This window comes from Typopeltis vanoorti, chromosome 9, assembly GCF_054136105.1.
Source record: "Typopeltis vanoorti isolate ZY-2024b chromosome 9, IOZ_Tvanoo_1.0, whole genome shotgun sequence".
NCBI lineage: Eukaryota > Metazoa > Arthropoda > Arachnida > Uropygi > Thelyphonidae > Typopeltis > Typopeltis vanoorti.
This window is the reverse complement of record NC_143557.1, coordinates 35251456-35271489: the sequence shown is the minus strand read 5'-3', so window position 1 is coordinate 35271489 and position 20034 is coordinate 35251456. Positions and strand designations below refer to the sequence as shown.

The 20034-nt window shown below is 33.6% G+C and overlaps 1 protein-coding gene across 1 annotated transcript in view; it reads right to left on the bottom strand.

Annotated features, from left to right (window-relative positions):
* Nucleotides 1-20034, bottom strand: part of Pmm2 (phosphomannomutase) — a 246831-nt gene that overhangs the window by 30791 nt on the left and 196006 nt on the right. Inside the window, exon 6 of the mRNA XM_090397842.1 lies at nucleotides 6455-6530. Coding sequence (XP_090253968.1) covers nucleotides 6455-6530 — 76 coding nt within the window. The remainder of the gene's footprint in view (nucleotides 1-6454; nucleotides 6531-20034) is intronic.

Below are 20034 nucleotides of genomic sequence, written 5' to 3'. Positions count from 1 at the left end.
ACATCATCAGGTGTATACAAGACTTGTATAAAAAAACTGAAGAGAATAATTACGACAGATTGTTGTGAACTTCAATAGTCTAGAACAGTGGTCAATATCGATCCCCAGGGGGCAATTCGGGCTCAGGGGTTGATAGAAAAATATAAGACATCATTGTATGGGTAATATTTAATTCAGTTAACTTGGATTACCTCCATCCTGAATGACAACGCAATTAAGAGTGAATCGTGGGAACAGTGACATGAATAGGACCTGTAAGATGGAGCAAGGTCATGAAAATACTTACGGAGGCCAAAATGACGTATTTACCAATAAACGGATGTCGGTGGTTCCCGCCTGGCCGGTGTGGCAGGAGCGAGATTGCAACACGTGTGGTTGCTCATTTACTTATACTTACACGTATTCGATCCCAGTCTCATTTTTGTGCATTGACATACAAGTGAGCATTAATGTTCTAAAATTCATCAACATACATATTATAATTCAATCGTTATTCATTCACGAACTAAACTTCTCTATGTTGAAGAGTTGAGCAGGGCTGGTAGTTTTGTATATCCTATAGAAATACATGAGTAGGTATATTATTTAGACTTATTACTTTTGCTTACTGACTTTAATTTTAATTATTTTGTTACAACCCCAGTAACGACAATGGCAGATTCTAAAAAGAAATGCAGACAATATTTGTTAGAATATTTGAAACTTGGGTTTATTGCTTCATTAAGAAACGAAACGAGGCCTATGTGTCTTCTTTGTGAAAAAACTACGTACTGAAAGAGAAATACACACAACGACCAACTATAAAATCATTTATGAAAGCACCTGCCAAAGCTGACAATAAACAAGGATTAACAGCCTCCTAAAACATTTTTTTTAATATAGCAAAAAAAAAGAGGAAAACCATATACAACTGCAGAGGACATTGTTATACCCGCAAACAAAGAAGTAATTGAAACCATAATGAAAAAAGATTCTGGCCCTGTTTCAAAATGCTTACCATTGAGTGTGAATACCATGAAAAGAAGTATTGGTGAAATGGCTGAAGATGTAGAAAAAACTGGAGTATCAGAACTCAAAAATAGTAAGTTCTCCATCCAACTTGATGAATATCTACATTCAATAGTTCTATTCTTATGGCTTATGTAAGATATTATAGTAAAACCAAACATCAAATTATTGACGAATTTTTATTTGCAAAATATCTTGAAAGTGATGGAACGGGGTTGACAATTTTTCAGCGATTGGAGGAATATTTAAATAAGTATGATATTCCATTTACTAATATAACAGCAATAGTCACAGATGGCGCACCCGCAATGGTGGGCCGTTATCGAGGTTTCGCTGCCTTTCCGAAAGAAAAAGTTCAAAGTGTACGTACTATTCACTGTGTGTTGCACCGAAACCATTTGGTGGCAAAAACTCTCAGTGACGAACTGCATGATACTCTAAGAGTGTGTATTAAATCTATTAATCAAATTAAAGCTCATCCTCTTAAATCACAATTGTTTGCCAAACTTTGTGAAAAAAATGATGAAGTATCAAACCAATTACTCTAACATGCTGAAGTAAGATGGTTGTCTAGAGGTGCAAGTCTACAAAGATTTGTTGAGTTGTTCGACTCAACCCTAGAGTTTCTTATAGATGTTAATTTGTTTTTGAGTGATGAACTGAAGTGAAATAAGAATCATATTTTCTACTTGGCAGATTTATTTTCAAAATTTAATGATGTACATACCCGCCTACAAGGTAAAGATGTCACGATTATTCAAGCTCGGATGATTCTTTTATGCTTCCAAGCTAAATTAGCCTTATTTAAATCATCATTGTTACGAAAAGATTTTCAGTACTTTTCGAATCTACGGCAATTGGAAGTAAAAGATGAAGACTTAGAAATATACACAAAACAGCTTCAAAATTTGAGCAATGATTTTAAATTGCGCTTTGCAGATTTTGAAAACATGCACATTCCAGATTGGGTTATCATGCCATTTTCTGCAGATATTGAAAATATCAAATGTAACTTACAAGATGAACTTATTGAATTGTCAGTTGATCTTGAAGCTAAGATGCTTTTTAAAAATAGGACTTTAAGTTACTTTTGGACAAATATAAATGTTGTAGAAAAATATCCAAATCTTTCTGAAGTGGTACTCCCCTTTTTGCTTGCATTTCCAAGCTCGTACATGGTTGAAGCTGGTTTCAGCCATGTTAATTCCATTTTAACAAAACAAAGAAATAAGCTAGATATAGAATTCCGTGGCGATTTAAGGTTGAAACTTACTAATTTTGAACCCAACATTGCTAATCTTGTCAAGAGTCACGAAGCACACCCTTCACATTGACAACGTTAGTAAATTGTATATTAAGTTAATAAAAGTCTTATTTTCATATATATATATATATATATATATATATATATATATATATATATATAAGGAAGATTGTATTATTGTTATTTTGTTATAGTCCGCGCAGTTAGCCTAGTGGCTATGCGCTTTGCAACCATATGCCTGGGGAAGGAGTGTCCTGGGTTCGATTCCCGTCGCCGACGTGAGGAGCTTAAGGATCTTCCTCAGACATAGCCAAGTTAGCCGGTCTTGGACGTAGACAGCAGGGTTCCCCCCCAGTTTATCTGGGGTTTTTTCATCCCGCAAGCAGGCAAACTGGCCCTGTGAACACACGGATCTACAGTCATAAATACTTAACTCCCACGAGGGGGCTCATCTCGCCCCAATAGGGACGAGGGAGAAAAGGGAGGAAACTCCATATGAATAAATAAATAAATTTTGTTATCTAAATTAAATTTTATATATTATTTATCCCTCCTATCAAATATGTAATGTTAAGAAGGACGTCAAAAACGTATCCCATTGATGTTAAGCCAATATAATAATATATACTATATTATACATACAATAAACACTGTAACTATAAAATAAACAGTCTAAAAACTCACATAAGTGTCTTTTTTACTTGTCCTATTATAATAATTATGTAATAGTAAAATAGAGGGGTCGATAAAAAGTCAAGAAACTCTTGAAGGGGGTCGACGGTCAAAGAAGTTTGGTGACCCCTAGTCTAGAATATAACAGCGACAAGCAACTGTGGGTTTAAATGTGCAAGCATTCGAACAAAGCTAGTTGTTGCACTCACATTCTGAGGCACAAAGTGTGTCTCCCTGATTTGTGGATGTTGGATTTTTGATAAATGCAGACCACACTTAATGTTGGATTAAACCTTGGTTTTTGTTATAGTGTATGGGGCACAGAGCATTTCTGAGGTTTCTTTACATTTTCTTATAAAAGAGTTATAATTAAAATACAGCATTTCTGTTTTTATGCCAAAATACTTGGTCTGTATTTGTTCTGTGAACGGTTAATCCCAATCTATGTTTCCTTTTCTTCTCAACATCCTTTTTTGAAATGCAGATCTCTCCAGACTGTCCAATTCCAATTTAGCTTATAACACAAATGTCACCAGAGCAATGAATTTTATAAACTTTTAAAAACCTATAAATCTTGTACATTGAGATAGCAGCCACTTTAAAGTTGTAATTATTAAGCATCACTGCAACTTTTTCCATAATGATTTGATGTAGAGTAAGGTGAGTGCATTTTTAAAATTTTGCTTATTAGAAAGAATTCTCAGAGATGTGAACGACTATAAAAAAAAAAAGAAAAAGGCTAATGCTTTTTATTCCCTTACAGGGAGTAAGTAGGCAAGGCTTTTTAATCCTATCTAGTTTCTGGAGACTGAGTAGGCAGTTCCATTTCCACTGGTAGCCAATCAGAGATAGCTGGCCTGAGCCTATCACTAATTATATGTGGCAAACAAGTGCTGCCATCTCTTGGTACCTAACCCTAACAGGATATGTTATTGTTTGTCTGAAATAGTCTGGGTTTTATGGTGAAAATTCTTGAGTTTACAGGATGAAAAACCAGCTTTCATGTGCCAGATATTGACTAACTCGAGAACTGGTTGAAGAAAGGCTTAGAAAAAGATCCTCCAGTCGGTGACTAGACTTGAACTTACGAATATCTTCAGGCAGCCTAGCGCAGAGGTAAAAAGTATGGATTCCCAAATGAACACACACACACAAAATCCTTCTCTTAATTGATAACTACTCAACACATAATTTGACATGTGTATTAGAACAAGTTAAAGTCACATTTTTGCCTTCAAATTTTACCACAGCTCTCCAACATTTGGACTTAACATGCAGTCATTACAGGGGATCAACTTATCAAAAGGCTATTTCTAAAATTAGTTTCAGAGGATAAAAATAAATGTTAAAAACATATGTGATATGATTTTTATAGAATTGTGATCCATAAAAGGGTAAACCATACTGGAATGTTGGAAGAAAACTTCAATTCTTGCAGATAATGAACCGTCATAAGAGACAAGTGGAATGAAACCGAACATGAGGTTGGAGAAATTTGGAACTCTATAGTGTGGTTTTTATAGTCAATCTTTTTGAGTTTACAGGATGAAAAACCTGAGTTTCTGGGAGGAAAAACTAGATTGCCCATGCTGGAGATCAACTAACTTGGGAACTGGTCAAAGAAAGGCTTAGAAAAAGTTCCTCCAGTCAGCAACTAGACTTGAACTTAAGTCTATCTTCAGGCAGCCTAGCGCAAAGGTTAAAAAGTATGGATTCCGAAATGAAAGCACACACAAATTCCTTCTCTTAATTGATAATTGCCTGGGAATTCTGAATACAGTTAATTATGAAGATTACATGAAAGCAAATAATTTACTGACTATGAGCGAGTTCATAGTCGATAAATTTATTATTACTAAAAGCCTATACAAGGTTTGAGATGTGAGTGAGGATATGATGACTAAAATGTTATTGAGCCACCTATGAAATTTTGCTCGAAGAAGCTTTAAACAGAATGAAAAGTAGTTGTCCTTTATTACTGATATCTCACAAGATATTTAACAGTAGATAAAAGATGTTAAACATTATGCAGTTTATGATAATATTAAATAATGAAGAATGATGAACTTGTATGTGATTTACTATTGAACAGATTTGCTTGAATAACAAATAACCAGGTTTTAACTTATATATATATATATATATATATATATATACACACATCTAATAATACACCATCCACTGCTGGACGATGATCTCCTCCATATTTTCCCACATTTCTCTGTCTCTGACCCATCATCTTCAGTCACTTCCCAGTGAATGACGTAGTTCATCTCTCTGCCTTGCTGATGGCCTGCCAGGGTCTTCTTGAACCTTCTCATGCTTGCCATTCTGTACAAATTTTTGTCCAGGGGTTGTCTCCCTGTCTTGTGATGTCCTGTCCATGTTCATTTTTATTTCTTTAATGGTTATTTATTATTATTTATTTATTTATTGTTCAAATAATGGACTTCTCAATATAAAAATTAAATTGTTGGAAGTTTTTTCACTTGGTTATGCTATAAATTAAAGATACTAAGAAATTATATACTTGGTTTAATCCTTTATCCAAGTGTAAGCAAACAATGTTTGCACCTGAAGTATTTTCAGGACTGGGGCAACTCACATACAAAAGCTAATAACTTCACATCACTTGCATTAGTATTCCATAATGCAAAGCACATATCCTTACGGGTATGTATAATGCTGTGCATTGAGGGAAGGGTCACTACCCAGACCAGTTTCGACCTTTATTGAGGTCTCTTCAGTGGGAGCCAGACCCAGAGGTGGAACTAAGGTTGTAGGAATGCAGAAGTTTCATATATGAGTTACCTATGTGATATCTCTGCCAAAAGGTGTCACACCTTATTATTAAATTACTGTGGAGTAGAGAAAGCTGTTGGAAGTTTTTTCACTTGGTTATGCTATAAATTAGAGATACCAAGAAATGATATACTTGGTTTAATCATTCATCCAAGTGTAAGCAAACAATGTTTGTGCCTGAACCTTCAACAACTTTCTCTACTCCAGAATATTAATAATAAGGTGTGATGACACCTTTTGGCAACTCGTATATGAAAATATGACTTCTGCATTCCTTCAACCTTAGTATCACCTCTGGGTCCTACTGAAGAGACCTCAACAAAGGTCGAAAAGTCTGAGTAGTGACCCTTCCCATAATGAATAGCATTATACATACCTGTGAGGATATGTGATACTAATGCAAGTGATGTGAAGTTATTAGCTTCTGTATACAAGTTGCTCCAGTCCTGAAAATACTTCAGGCACAAACATTGTTTGCTTACACTTAGATAAAGGATTAAATCAAGTATATAATTTTGTGATATCTCTAATTTATAAAAATTAAATTTTTTTTAATGATCAGTTGCAGCACGAGTTTCAATGTTTTCTTTACACAGTACAGCTAAATTTTAGTATAACATAGTACTTTGTACAGTCCCAAAAGTTTGTTTTAACAAGATTTAACCTGTACAATTACAATCGCTAAACACGTTGCAAAACAATTCTTACCTATGGAATATACCAATCCTAAGTCTTGAAATTCCTTTTGCAATGCAGTTATAAATTTTTCTCTGATCTTATTTTCCTACGGAGAAATAAATAAATTCATTAATATTTCGATAAAGCATAATACTTTGAAAAAATATCCCACAGTAGTTTAATAAGGCATTTTATAAACTCTAAAAAAGATTCATGTTTTTGTTCAAGATTACAGGATTTCGAAACCCACACATCACTTCACTTCAAATGAATTATCTTAAAATCTTAATCCTACAATTACAACACTCACACTTCGTACTTTGCTGAGGGGTTTGTGTTCTTGCATTACCTTTGTGTGTGAACAATGTTCTTCTGCTCTCCTATTCTCAAAGCATTTATCATGCAGCTTGTAAATGATCCAATATTTAAGCAATAAGAAAGGTGACAAGTTATTATCTTCATATCATTCTCTCTCTCATATAACTTAAGTCCATCAGACTTAATCACACATACAATCATAAATAAGACATTATATCAAACAAAACAATCTATATATAAGTTGTAAATCATCAGTTAAAAACTGAAGGAGGTAGTACAAAAAAAAAGGGGGGGGGGAGTTGATGACAACATGGGTACACACTATCTGCACTCTTATTCATCATCTATATGAATCACATCATGGAGAAAACTAGCATTAGGCCTAATATCAAAATTGAAGATATTCAATTCAGTTGTTTAAGTTATGTAGATGGTGACACATTCTTAATAAATGTAGCAGTAGTCTGCATTATTCCTTGACTAAACCAAAACCACTGTAACAAATTTAACATGAATATCAGCAATAAAATAAAGACTATGAAACAGGCAGTAACAATAAGAACATCAGCTGCATCCTGAATGGAAAATCTATAAGACAGTGGTTCTTAACCTGGGCAGTAGCACCCCCCCCCACCCCGGAGGCACTGTGAATGCTGGGGGGGGGGGAGGTCAGTAAGCATTATAATCTACTAATATAATAAAAGCAAAAAATTCCATATTTAATCTAGCATTCCTATTTATATTGTATGTCTGGCAGTACTGTTCAAATTTATTTGCTACTTAGTTTTAGAATTTTTATATCGAAAGTTAAGTAATTCGGCAACTTTTTGGTCTGAATTTTCTACACTGAAAATAGGTTTGCAGTTTATACCATCTAGCCCATGGTATCATGTGACACAATTCGATGATATTGTGTAGCATTGTAGCCCATTACGAGTGAAAAAAGAAAGCGTCATCAATATTCAAGTGAATATTTAAAATATGGAGTTATTCTATATCTAAATAATGAGCAGTTACCAATGTGCTTAATACGTGAAAAAACTTTAAAAAATGACTGAATTGCCTTCAAGAATGATTGAGCATTTAAGCATCCAAATAAAGCAACAACAATAAAAAAAAACGACGTGAAGTACTTCCGCAAATTAAAGACTAAATTTAAAAATAGTCCTAGACTTAAAGGGTTGGCTGCAAAACAAAGTAACCAACAAGAGAAGGGAGTTGTTGTGTCTTACAAACTTTCAAAATTAATTGCCAAATGTGGAAAGCCGCATACTATTGGTGAAACTCTTATCTTACCAGCTATAAATGAATTTTAGATATGATGATTGGCCTAGGTAAAACTAATATGTCATCATCAGTTCCTCTCAGCAATAGTGAAGTGTCAACAAGAACTAATGAAATGGCAAAGAATATTGAAAGAAAACTTTGTGATGATTTAAAAATTTTCTTTGCAACTTGATGAGACAACTTTACACGAAAATGAAGCTTTGTTAATGGCCTATGTGTGTCATACTAATGAAGAAATTATTGAAGAGTTTCTATCTGCTGAACAACTGAAAATAGACACAAAAGGTTCTACAACTGTTAACGTTGTTAAAGACTTTTTTAATGCTAAAAACATTCCTCTCAAAAATATTATTGCATGCACAACTGATGGAGCACCAGCTATGATTGGTCGTCACCATGGATTTATAGCACAATTAAAAGAAGCAGTTCCAAATATATTTCCAATTCATTGCATTCTTCATAGATAGTATTTATTCTTCATAGATGTTATTAAAGCAGTGAATGAAATAAAAGCCCAGTCATTGAATACCCATATTTTTTGGGAACTTTGCCATGAAAATTAAGAATTTGAGAGTCTTTTGCTTTACACCAAAGTTAGATGGCTCTCAAATGGAAACTGTCTTTGATGCTTCAATGATCTCTACGATACTGCTTTGGAATTTCTAATTCACATGATGAGAACATGTGTAATGTTCTAAAAAAGGAAAAGGTTGACATCACATATCTTTACAATATTTTCACCAAATTAAATTAGGTTAACATCATGCATCTTATTAAAGGAAAGGGAATTATAAATGCTTTTATCAGCAAATTAACATTCTACAAGCAGGGCACTGCAAGATGAGATTTTCTGCAGTTCCTAAGGCTACAAATAATAGATGATGATTTAATATTAGATACAGATTTGAATTGTTATTGTTCCCATCTTCTGACACTGAAAGAAGACTTGATCAGATTTGAAGACTTTGATGAGCTTACAATACTGAATTGGATCATTAATCCATTTCTTTCTGATGGCACTTGTTCATCCAAATTTGTATGAAGAATTATTGACTTAAAAAATGATTTTGAAGCTTAAGTACAATTTCAACAGCATGAGTATGAAAGATTCTGGCCAAACATGCATTGCAAGTATCTTCAGCTTTGGCAAGAAATAAAATTACTGCTCATTGCTTTTTCTTCTTCATACTTGGTCGAGAAAGGATTTGGCATTGTGTTGCAATTGCTAGTAAAGTAGCGAAATAGACTGCAAATAAGTGAAAGAGGAGACTTGAGACTTCGTTTGTTGAAAATTGAACCTGATATTGAAAAATTAGCAGGATCTCATCAGGGTAGCCATTACTGATTGGCTTATTAAAGAGTAAGTTTACATCTTTTTTGAGTAAAAATTAATTTTTATCAAAGTGATTAATTTTTAATCAACTATCAGTTTTCAAATATGTTGATGGTAATTTAATTTTGCCTAATAATATATTACAATTATCTTATTGAAGCATTAACCTAGTGTAAAATTGAGGAGGGGGGCACCAGGTCATATAAATAGTTGAAAGGGGATGTCAAGCAAAAAAAGGTTAAGAACCACTGCTATCAGACAATTAAAATACTTCAGCTATTAAATTCAGGCAGCCTTCAGCCATATTTGCTTAGTGTTAGTGCCTGCATGAACATATCATTTTTGTAATCCTTGAAGATAGTAATGTAACATTACTGAAATATAGGAAGTATTAATTATAGATTTTAATTAATATTCTAGTATATATTATTTTTTCTAAAATCTGACAGTTTAGTTATTAATATCAGGTTAACTCGGAGGTTTTGTTTTATGTGGGTTATTAATTGACCGAGTTATTTAGTTTGTAAATCAACCTCGTAATGTTTAAATATGATATTCTTGTAGATAAACTTATGCATTGGTTAGACATACTTCTAATTTTTTAGGAAATGACAACGTAACCTATATTATTAATTATAAAAACTTTAATAACTACCTATATTTCACAATGCTACACTGCCATCTTCAGGGATCACAAAACAATGATATGTGCACCAGGCACTCACACTAAGAAAATGAGGCTGAAGAAAGGCAATTGAAGTCAGTCCTAGAGTACTAAAGGTGCCTCTAGTGGACTAAATTGAGTTGTCTTGGCTGTTGGGCTGATGCTCTTAGAATATAAGCTTCTCAAATTTGGGGCAGTCTTGTGCACTCAAATTTGTCAAGGTCTGGGAAGTTTTTCAGAGCTGAGGCTGAAGTGGAATAATCTTTTGTGCTTGATTCTTTAATAATCTTTGAATCAGCCTCAGCTCTGAAAAACTTCCCAAACCTCAACAAATTTGGGTAGCTTACATTCTAAGATCATCAGTCCAATGGCTGTATAGTGCTTTTCTCACTATATAATTTCATTAACAAAAAACTGGTAATTATATACACAAAAGAAATGTTTCACAATTTAATTAAATACTGTAGTATTCTAGGTGCACAATTGTAATATCATCAAATTCTCACAACAGATGCTATGGCATAACTTGACCAGCTTGAACATTTTACATAATGAAAGGTTTTCTTTTTAACAGTGTTATTTAATAAACAAATACAATTATTTTGCAAAGTCAGAGACATAACATGTGACTGAGTATATCTTGAAAAGCAAGTCTGGCTCCAAAGTGAGTGCCATCTACTTTTTAGTTTTCATGAATTTTATTTGTCTTTCCTTTTAAATCATTGTTTATGGATAATTTATATAAATTCACCCTTCATTATGAACAATAAATGAAAAAAAAAACAACAAAAAAAACTACACTTTTATGTTTTGTAAAACAATGCAAAACAAAGTGAATTGCAAGACTAGAAAATGTTAAAAACACTGGAGTAAAGAGTTCTGTTGTGCCATCATGTAAAAACAATCAGGCAAGACATGCTTTACAAGACAAATGGTTCAAGGAATTCATGGTGCTTCAAAGACAAAGTTGCATTTTGTAACTTATGTAAAAAATATCTAAGGATGCTTAGGTTTAAGGATACAGGGTTTCAATGACATTTCAAAGTAAAGATATTTAAGTTTCATAAATCATCAAATTCTCACAACAGATGCTATGGCATAACTTGACCAGAAATCACACTTCTGGCTGCTTTAGCAAGCAGCCAGAAGGGTGATTCTAAAATGTTTTAACACCTTAAGTGCCTTTTTAATATAGCCTATTATAAAGCTAAATTCAACAAACCATTTATTGATCTCAGAAACTTAAGAGTCCTGATAGATAAGCATGTTACTATTCTACTGATATAAATACAATATCAGTAGAATAGTAACAGAAATATAAAGAATGAGAATGAGAGAGAGAGAGAGAGAGTGTGTCAATTATTGCCGATAGCATTAAACAAGAATTGGTTAAGGAAATCAGACTCCAGTAGAGTGAGTCCTCTTTAAGATGCTTCTACAGATATTTCAGGTGAGGAGAAACTTGTTTTTTGGATAAGAAATCAAACCAAAGTCTCTGACATTTTAGAAATGACTGAAGTAGCACTAGGCTGAGCATGTTGCTCAAGACAAAACCAACGATGGAAAAATGAAGTACTGGATTTGATTCAATGGGAGGAAAATCACAATGGACTGATGAAATCATTAGATTTGCAGGAGTGACATGGGGAAGAAAAACATTGACGAACAGTCTTGGAAAGGCCTTCATCATCACTTCTGGGTCTAGCTCCTACTGATGAGACCTCAGTAAAGGTCAAAACTGGTCTGGGTAGTGGACCTTCTATGGGATACTAAGGCAATTGATGTGAAGTTGTTAGCCTGCATATACAAGAAGCCCAGTCATGAAGTCACTTCACATGGAAACACTTGTTTGCTTACACCTGGAGAAAGGATGAAACCAAAAATATAATTTCTTGGCATCTTTAATTTATAGTATAACCAAGTGAAAATACTTTCAACCTCTATCCAAGTGTAAGCAAACTCTTTTGCATGTGAAATATCTTCACAACTAGTCTGCTTGTATATACGGGCTGTTGACTTTAGATCCTTCTCTCACTCCTCCCCCAAACGCTCTCTACCCACCATTAATAATAATATTATATATATAAAAAACCTGGGGTTTTTTCAAATAATTCCCCCACATTACTTTACCCCCACTTATCCAAAAAAAAAACCCTTCCTTTAACAGTTAACAGCAGATGAATGCATATCGCCAGAATAAGGAGACAGGAAACAACTTCTAAAAAAAGTATGTTCAAATTTTCCTTCTATATTATTCTTCACATATTAGTATTATAACACTTCAGTAATGCCCTAAGATTTTGGGGCTTAACTGAAGTGTAATAAAGAGCCGATGACATTGTAATTAAAAAAAAAAAAAGGGCACTCCAAAACAAAAGTTGGCTATACTAGCAATTAAAATAATAGTTTATTTTAAAGGAGTAACATGGGAATTTTCCCAGAAATAATACTTAAAATTTCTTATATACTACTAGTTTTGCTACAGTACACTTCAAGAGAATTAAAGAAATTATCTGATAGTTTACAGTAAGGGAGTTTTTGACATGAAAGCTAGTGGTATCAGTAGCATAACACATTTAAAATCATGAGTTGAAAAAAGAGTGTGTCTGCTCATCCACATATTGATTCTGTGGTATGTTTTACATCATAAACAATTTTTTGTTGTATTTTTTTACTTTATTTATTATATGTGTTGAGGAATACATATATATCCCAATAGGTACAATAAAGAACATTATAAATGCCTGTTTTATCAATTATCATTCATTTTTGAGGAATACATATATATCCCAATAGGTACAATAAAGAAAATTATAAATGCCTGTTTTATCAATTATCATTCATTTTTAAAATAAAGAACTTTTATTATTAAAAGACCAGAAGATAAATGATAAAATATACAAAGAGCCAACAAGTTTCACTAGCCACTGTCTAGCATTTTCAAGGCTGAACTGATGTGAAAACAAATGCATTAAGTTACATTTAAAACATACACTTTAGTAACTGTTAGGCCGTTACATTTGATCATTCTGTTTGATGGCGTGCATGTGTTCAAATGCTTCAGTCAGAATCCAGTACATGACCACTTGATGTGTAGTTTTTTGCATATTGTAATTCTGTCGAACTGAGAGAGAGAGATGATGAGATTTTACCATATGTCTTTAAGAATAATACCTTGATTTCTATTTAAATTATTGCCTGTGCGTAGTACCACAGCTGCTTCTTTTAAAGTTCTGCGTCTGTAGTCATTCTCGATGTAAGGCATAGAACTGTTTTTCCAATCTATAATGTGATTTGATGTTGAGAAATGATGAGCTAAAGCAGATGTGATGATTCTATTATGATTGACATCCCCCACATGTTCCTTCTGTCTTATTTCAAAACTTCTAGAAGTCTGACCAATGTAAGAAAGGCCACACGTGCATGGAATTTCGTATACTCCAGGACATTTGAAGAAAGGTACCTCATCTTTGGGTGATCTTAAGATTTGTCTGATATTGGTAGTTGGTTTAAAAACCACTCTGATGTTATGAGCTTTTAACATTCTTGCCAATTTTGTGGAAACTGAATTAATATATGGAATGACAGCTGTGGGCACATATTGGGGCACCATAACACGCTGTTGGTGGTTGTCTTTAAATAGCCATTTGTTTAAAATGTTAGAAGGGTATCCATTAAGAGATAGAGTGTTAGCTATTAGTGACAGTTCTCTCTGTACATCTGCTTCTTTTGAAATAGACCTTAAGGCTCTATTACGGAGCATTTGAATGATGCTGTGTTTTTGTGATCTATGATGGTTGGACAAATAATGTAGATATCTACCTGTATCTGTGGGTTTCTTGTAAATGGACAGTTGGATATTATTATCTTCTCTCCTCACTAGGATGTCAAGAAAAGGAAGTTCTTTGTTCTTCTCTAGTTCTATAGTGAATTTGATCTTATTGTGTAGTGAGTTGATATGTGTTCAGAAACACAAGGTTTTCCATGGTATCCTTCCAGATGATGAACACGTCATCGACATATCTCCACCAAATTGATGGTTTTGGTAAAATGGTGGAAAGAATATCCTTTTCAAGTTTTTCCATAAAAAGGTCTGCACATGGTGGTGGCAGGGCTACCCATGGCTAGACCTTCTGATCGTTTGTATACAGTGTTGTTAAATTTGAAGAAATTTGATTTCAGGCAATGATGAAACAACTGTGTGATGTCTTGAGGGAAAAGATCTTTCAGAATGTTGACTACCTCTACGATCGGTACATTAGTGAATAAGGACACTACATCAAGACTAGCCATAATGTCCGTTTCTGATATTTTAATACTCTTGATTTTTTCTACAAATTGTTGAGAGTTTTTAATGTAGGTCCTCTGTGTGTCTACTTGTTCCTTTCATTAATTTTGTCAGATGCTTTGCTAGTAGGTACATAGGTGAGGATCTTCCATCAACTATTGGACGAAGAGGTACGTTTTCTTTATGAATCTTGGGAGCCCCATAAAGGCGTGGAGTAACAGGATGTAATGATTTAAGTTGTTTTTTAAGTTCATCTGACCAACCGGTCATATTGCAGATAAGAGCGTTAGTCTCTAGATGATTACTCATGATGGGATTTTTATCTAAGACTTGGTAAGTGGACTGTCTGCTAGTAACAAGTTAATCTTATCAAAGTAATCTTTCGAGTTGAGAATGACCGTTGAATTTCCTTTATCGGCTTTTGTTATCATAATGTCTTTGTTGTTACGTAAGTTGCAGATAGCTTTATCATAAGGAGTAATATTAGGTATTGGTGGTTTTGCTGAAGCAAGAATAATTACTATTGAACCTGATAGCATTTGCTGTAGCCTCTGGAAGAGGAAAAAGACTTTTTTCTATCCAACATATGAAATCCATTTTAGGGATAAAATTAGGAAAGATGGCAAAATTGAAACCCTTTTTTTAGGATTTCTGATTCATGATTAGAAAGCTTGTAATCTGAAAAGTTAAAAATCACTTTGTTGTTAGGCAGATTGTGGTGCGACTGGAATTATTAAAAGACCAGAAGATAATATTTTATCTTCTGGTCTTTTAATAATAAAAGTTCTTTATTTTAATACATCAGACCAAATATGTACAATTTAAGTTAACAAATGAAACAAAGTTCGGTGCTTTGAGAAGAACAAATGCAATAAAGCTAAGTTACTAAACCACCTTACATTTCTGAAGAGATGTAGAGATTTCGCTATCATCCCGAAGTTCTTAGTAGTAAAAGGGCATATCCAATCTACAACAGGAAAAAGAATATACCACAAGACTTCGTTAGTGCTAATAAGAGAAAGGATACAACATACCAGGTATGAGCTTAACATTATTGACGCGAAGTGTAGAGATCAGTTTGATATCATATCTAACAGTTTGGACTACACGACTTGGAATAATATAGACCACGTATTACACTGTAGCTACGAAAAAACTTTCAAAATGAGTAAAATTAGACAAATTAAAAAAATTCGAAGTTCTGTATAAGAAAAAATTCCAGTCGCACCACAGTCTGCCTAACAACAAAGTGATTTTTAACTTTTCAGATTACAAGCTTTCTAATCATGAATCAGAAATCCTAAAAAAAGGTTTCAATTTTGCCATCTCCCCTAATTTTATCCCTAAAATGGATTTCATATGTGGGATAGAAAAAAAGTCTTTTTCCTCTTCCAGAGGCTACAGCAAATGCTATCAGGTTCAATATAGTACCATCATGAGTAATCATCTGGAGACTAACGCTCTTATCCGCAATATGACCAGTTGGTCAGATGAACTTAAAAAAACAACTTAAATCATTACATCCTATTACCCCAAGATTCATAAAGAAAAGGTACCTCTTCGTCCAATAGCTGATGGAAGATCCTCACCTACGTACCTACTAGCAAAGCATCTGGCAAAATTAATGAAAGGAACAATTAGACACACAGAGACCTACATTAAAAACTCTCAACAATTTGTAGAAAAAATCAAGAGTATTAAAATATCAGAAACGGATATTATGGCTAGTCTTGATGTAGTGTCCTTATTCACTAATGTACCGATCGTAGAGGTAGTCAACATTCTGAAAGATCTTTTCCCTCAAGACATCACACAGTTGTTTCATCATTGCCTGAAATCAAATTTCTTCAAATTTAACAACACCGTATACAAACAATCGGAAGGTCTAGCCATGGGTAGCCCCCTGTCACCACTATGTGCAGACCTTTTTATGGAAAAACTTGAAAAGGATATTCTTTCCACCATTTTACCAAAACCATCAATTTGGTGGAGATATGTCGATGACGTGTTCATCATCTGGAAGGATACCATGGAAAACCTTCTCGTGTTTCTGAACAAAATCAACTCACTACACAATAAGATCAAATTTACTATAGAACTAGAGAAGAACAAAGAACTTCCTTTTCTTGACACCCTAGTGAGGAGAGAAGATAACAATATCCAACTGTCCATTTACAGAAACCCACAGATACAGGTAGATATCTACATTATTCGTCCAACCATCATAGATCACAAAAACACAGCATCATTCACATACTCTGTAATAGAGCCTTAAAGTCTATTTCAAAAGAAGCAGATGTACAGAGACAACTGTCATTAATAGCTAACACTCTATCTCTTAATGGATACCCTTTAACATTTTAAACAAATGGCTATTTAAAGACAACCACCACCAACGTGTTACGGTGCCCCAATATGTGTCCACAGCTGTCATTCCATATATTAATTCAGTTTCCACAAAATTGGCGAGAATGTTAAAAGCTCATAACATCAGAGTGGTTTTTAAACCAACTACCAATATCAGACAAATCTTAAGATCACCCAAAGATGAGGTACCTATCTTCAAATGTCCTGGAGTATACGAAATTCCATGCACGTGTGGCCTTTCTTACACTGGTATTAATGACACCTAGTTTTTGTGCTGGGTGGTGGTAGGAGTTTATGTGTATATATTGGCCAGTATGTGTCAGTTTCTGGTACACAGTGAAGACTGCCAGAGGGAAGACGTGTGACAAGTGTATCTAGAAATGGAAGTGTGTTCTATTTTTAAATCTCAACTGTGAATTGTATGCATTTGTGTTGTTTGTTTAGGTGGCAAAGGAAAGTGTCTAGTGGCCATAATTTCTAAAATGAATGCTGATCACCATGTACCACTAAAAGAAAGGATCTTATTCATATCCACTGATGGAATATGAAGAAAGTTGGAAACCTTAAAAAGCTAAGAAAGAATTATTCAGTTCTTTTTTCCCTTTATTTTCCCAAGATATAGATTCTTTATATTGATTCTAAAAACTTAACACTCAATCTCTAAATGGTTGACTGTTTTCTGTTGCTGCTGCAGCAAACACCATCTCTAGCACTGTCCGTCCACAAATGTTTTAGAAATAATGAATCCAGAGAATTCACTAATGTAATTAATGTGCAATGTGCATGCGGCACTAAGTTTTCTACGTATTGTCCATTTATTGCATGCATTTTTCTGGCTGGTTTGCCTGCTTGTGGAATAAACAAAAATAGAGATTGTGGAAGATAACCTTGTCACCTTCATATGAGATCAACTAACTCACCTTCAGTTGAAAAGTTACCATAAAGTTTCTTTGCATCCTAGACAGGATTCAAACCCAGGTCATTATCAATACCTAGTGAGCCATGAAGGCTCAATGATCACAATCATGAATAAATAAATAATAAATGTTCATGCATTACTAAGAAAATGTATGAGTTCTTTATTATTATTATTCATGTTTCATAGACTGAAAAGCCCACTAACATATAAGTAGTTTATTCTCAACTTTTGCTGCCCACTCAATTATACCAATGGACCAATAGTCCAAAAGTAAAATGTGTGAACTAAATATTTTTAATCATTTTTATAATTTTATGTGTATTTCTAGGTTTTGTTTATTTTTGACATAATTCAGAAAACTGCTTTAGACACCAAACAGAATTTTTTCAAGGTACTTTAGGATGACACTAAGTGATACTATGCCCTCACACTGGGTGATGAAATTTATCTTCTCCCTAAAAGTTAACAAATTACTTCAACAACAGTAGCCACACAGGGTAGAAATTAGCTATATTATTAACAACAAAAGTTTATAAAAACTGACCAGGTAAAAGAGTCAATACACTACTATAACATATTAGCCAACTGCAGTACTTCTCCTGGGATGACAACTAACAAGTGATATCTGACTAGAGAACCAGGTCAAAATTTTTCAAGTCCCGTTTATAACAGATCAACAATGCTGTGCTTGCTAAATTCATGATGTATTATGATGTTTAGAATTATAATGCATATAAGACAAAGTTCCTTCAGAGGATACTTCATAGGCAGGCTTGAACACAGGGCTGCATTTACCAAAAGGTGCATTAGGTGCAAGATGGGGCCTCATACTCTATGGGGGCCACATTTTAAAACCTTACTAAACAGATTCATTGCAAAGACTGATTTCTGCTCATTTCAGTGAATTATTTTCCCACATGTGAAATTCATTGTTATTTTTGGGAAGAGACACGATAAATAAATTCTGCAGCAAAAAGGTCAAATATCGTAGGACAGTAAAGGAAATTCCAAGTAACACAGTACACATAAAGACAAGTGACATAAAGGTTGCTCCAACACAGTTAATCCATTAACAGCACTAAAATTGCCATTCAGGGATTAACAGCAGAGGAAGGCAGGGGTAAATGAATGATAGAATCAAAAAGGTAGATTGCTGATGAAGTTTTGATCCATGAAAAATGCTAGGGTGGTCTGGATATTTCATCCTCCTCAGCCGGTAGGAAGGAAAAGTGTTATTCATATGCACGCGTAACAACTGATAGCTTAGTTACCATTATTTGACTAGTATTTGTAAAGCAGTATACAATTATATATACCTAATTATATGATTAAAGTAGTTGTAGCAGTCAGTAAGAATATGTTTTTCAATTAATTTGTTATTCTCATTTTACTGTTACTCATTTATTTTAATAAAACCAAGATATCACTGCTTGTATTTTTGTATTTTCTTTTAGCTTTTAATGTAATTATTTTATTTATATGTTTATTTTGTTTTTGATAGTATAATACACATAATGGTGACAAGAAAGTTTGAATCTGGAACTAGTAAAAGAAAACGACTCAGAAAAAAAGGAAAAACAGCTTAATAGACAAAAGGGGGCAATTTTGTCTTTCTTACATTTTTCTGAAAATTAAGGAAGTGAAGAATTTCATAGAACTGAAGTTGTACCTCAAACTTCTCGGAAGGAATCAGGAGGAGACAAAAGTAAAAATAAAGAACATCCAAATAATGTGGAAAACATAGAAGGAGAGAAAGAAGAAAATGAAACAAATCAAGAGGATTTTGAAGAAAATTTTCAATCGGAGTCTGTACTTACCAGCAAGCAAGCTATTTCTTATCATAGCAATGTGGCTAATTAGTATTAATGAACAATTTATCGGACATATTTTAATAAATATGCCTAAGAATGTTGGTAAAACCCAAAATTTAAAAAAAAGAATACACAGAACGCAATAAAATATGTTAGAAATAAATGAATCACGTTTTTACTGTAAAAAGGTAAAAGGAACAAAGGAGAAACGAGAGCAGCTGATTTTATCAGAAACAATTTACCGCTTTGTTTGTAAATTGTTTTCTAAGTCAAATAATAGCTTAATGAAGGGTTTTAATGACTGGAGAAATATGACACAAACCTTATGTGATCACGAGCATTCTACTGAGCATATACAAGTGATGTGCACATATCGCAAAAGAAAATAAAGTTCTGTAAATACTCGAATTGATTCCAAATTGATGAAACAAATACAATCTGAAGAAAATTATTAGATAGAGGGTTTAAAAAGAATAACAGCTACCATTAAGTTACTGATGTTGGAAGTTTTTTCCCACTTGGTTATACTATAATAAATTTAGTTTAACCCTTTATCCAAGTGTAAGCAAACAAAGTTTGAGCCTGAACTTTCTTCATGGTAAAGGTGGACGAAGCTCTTATCA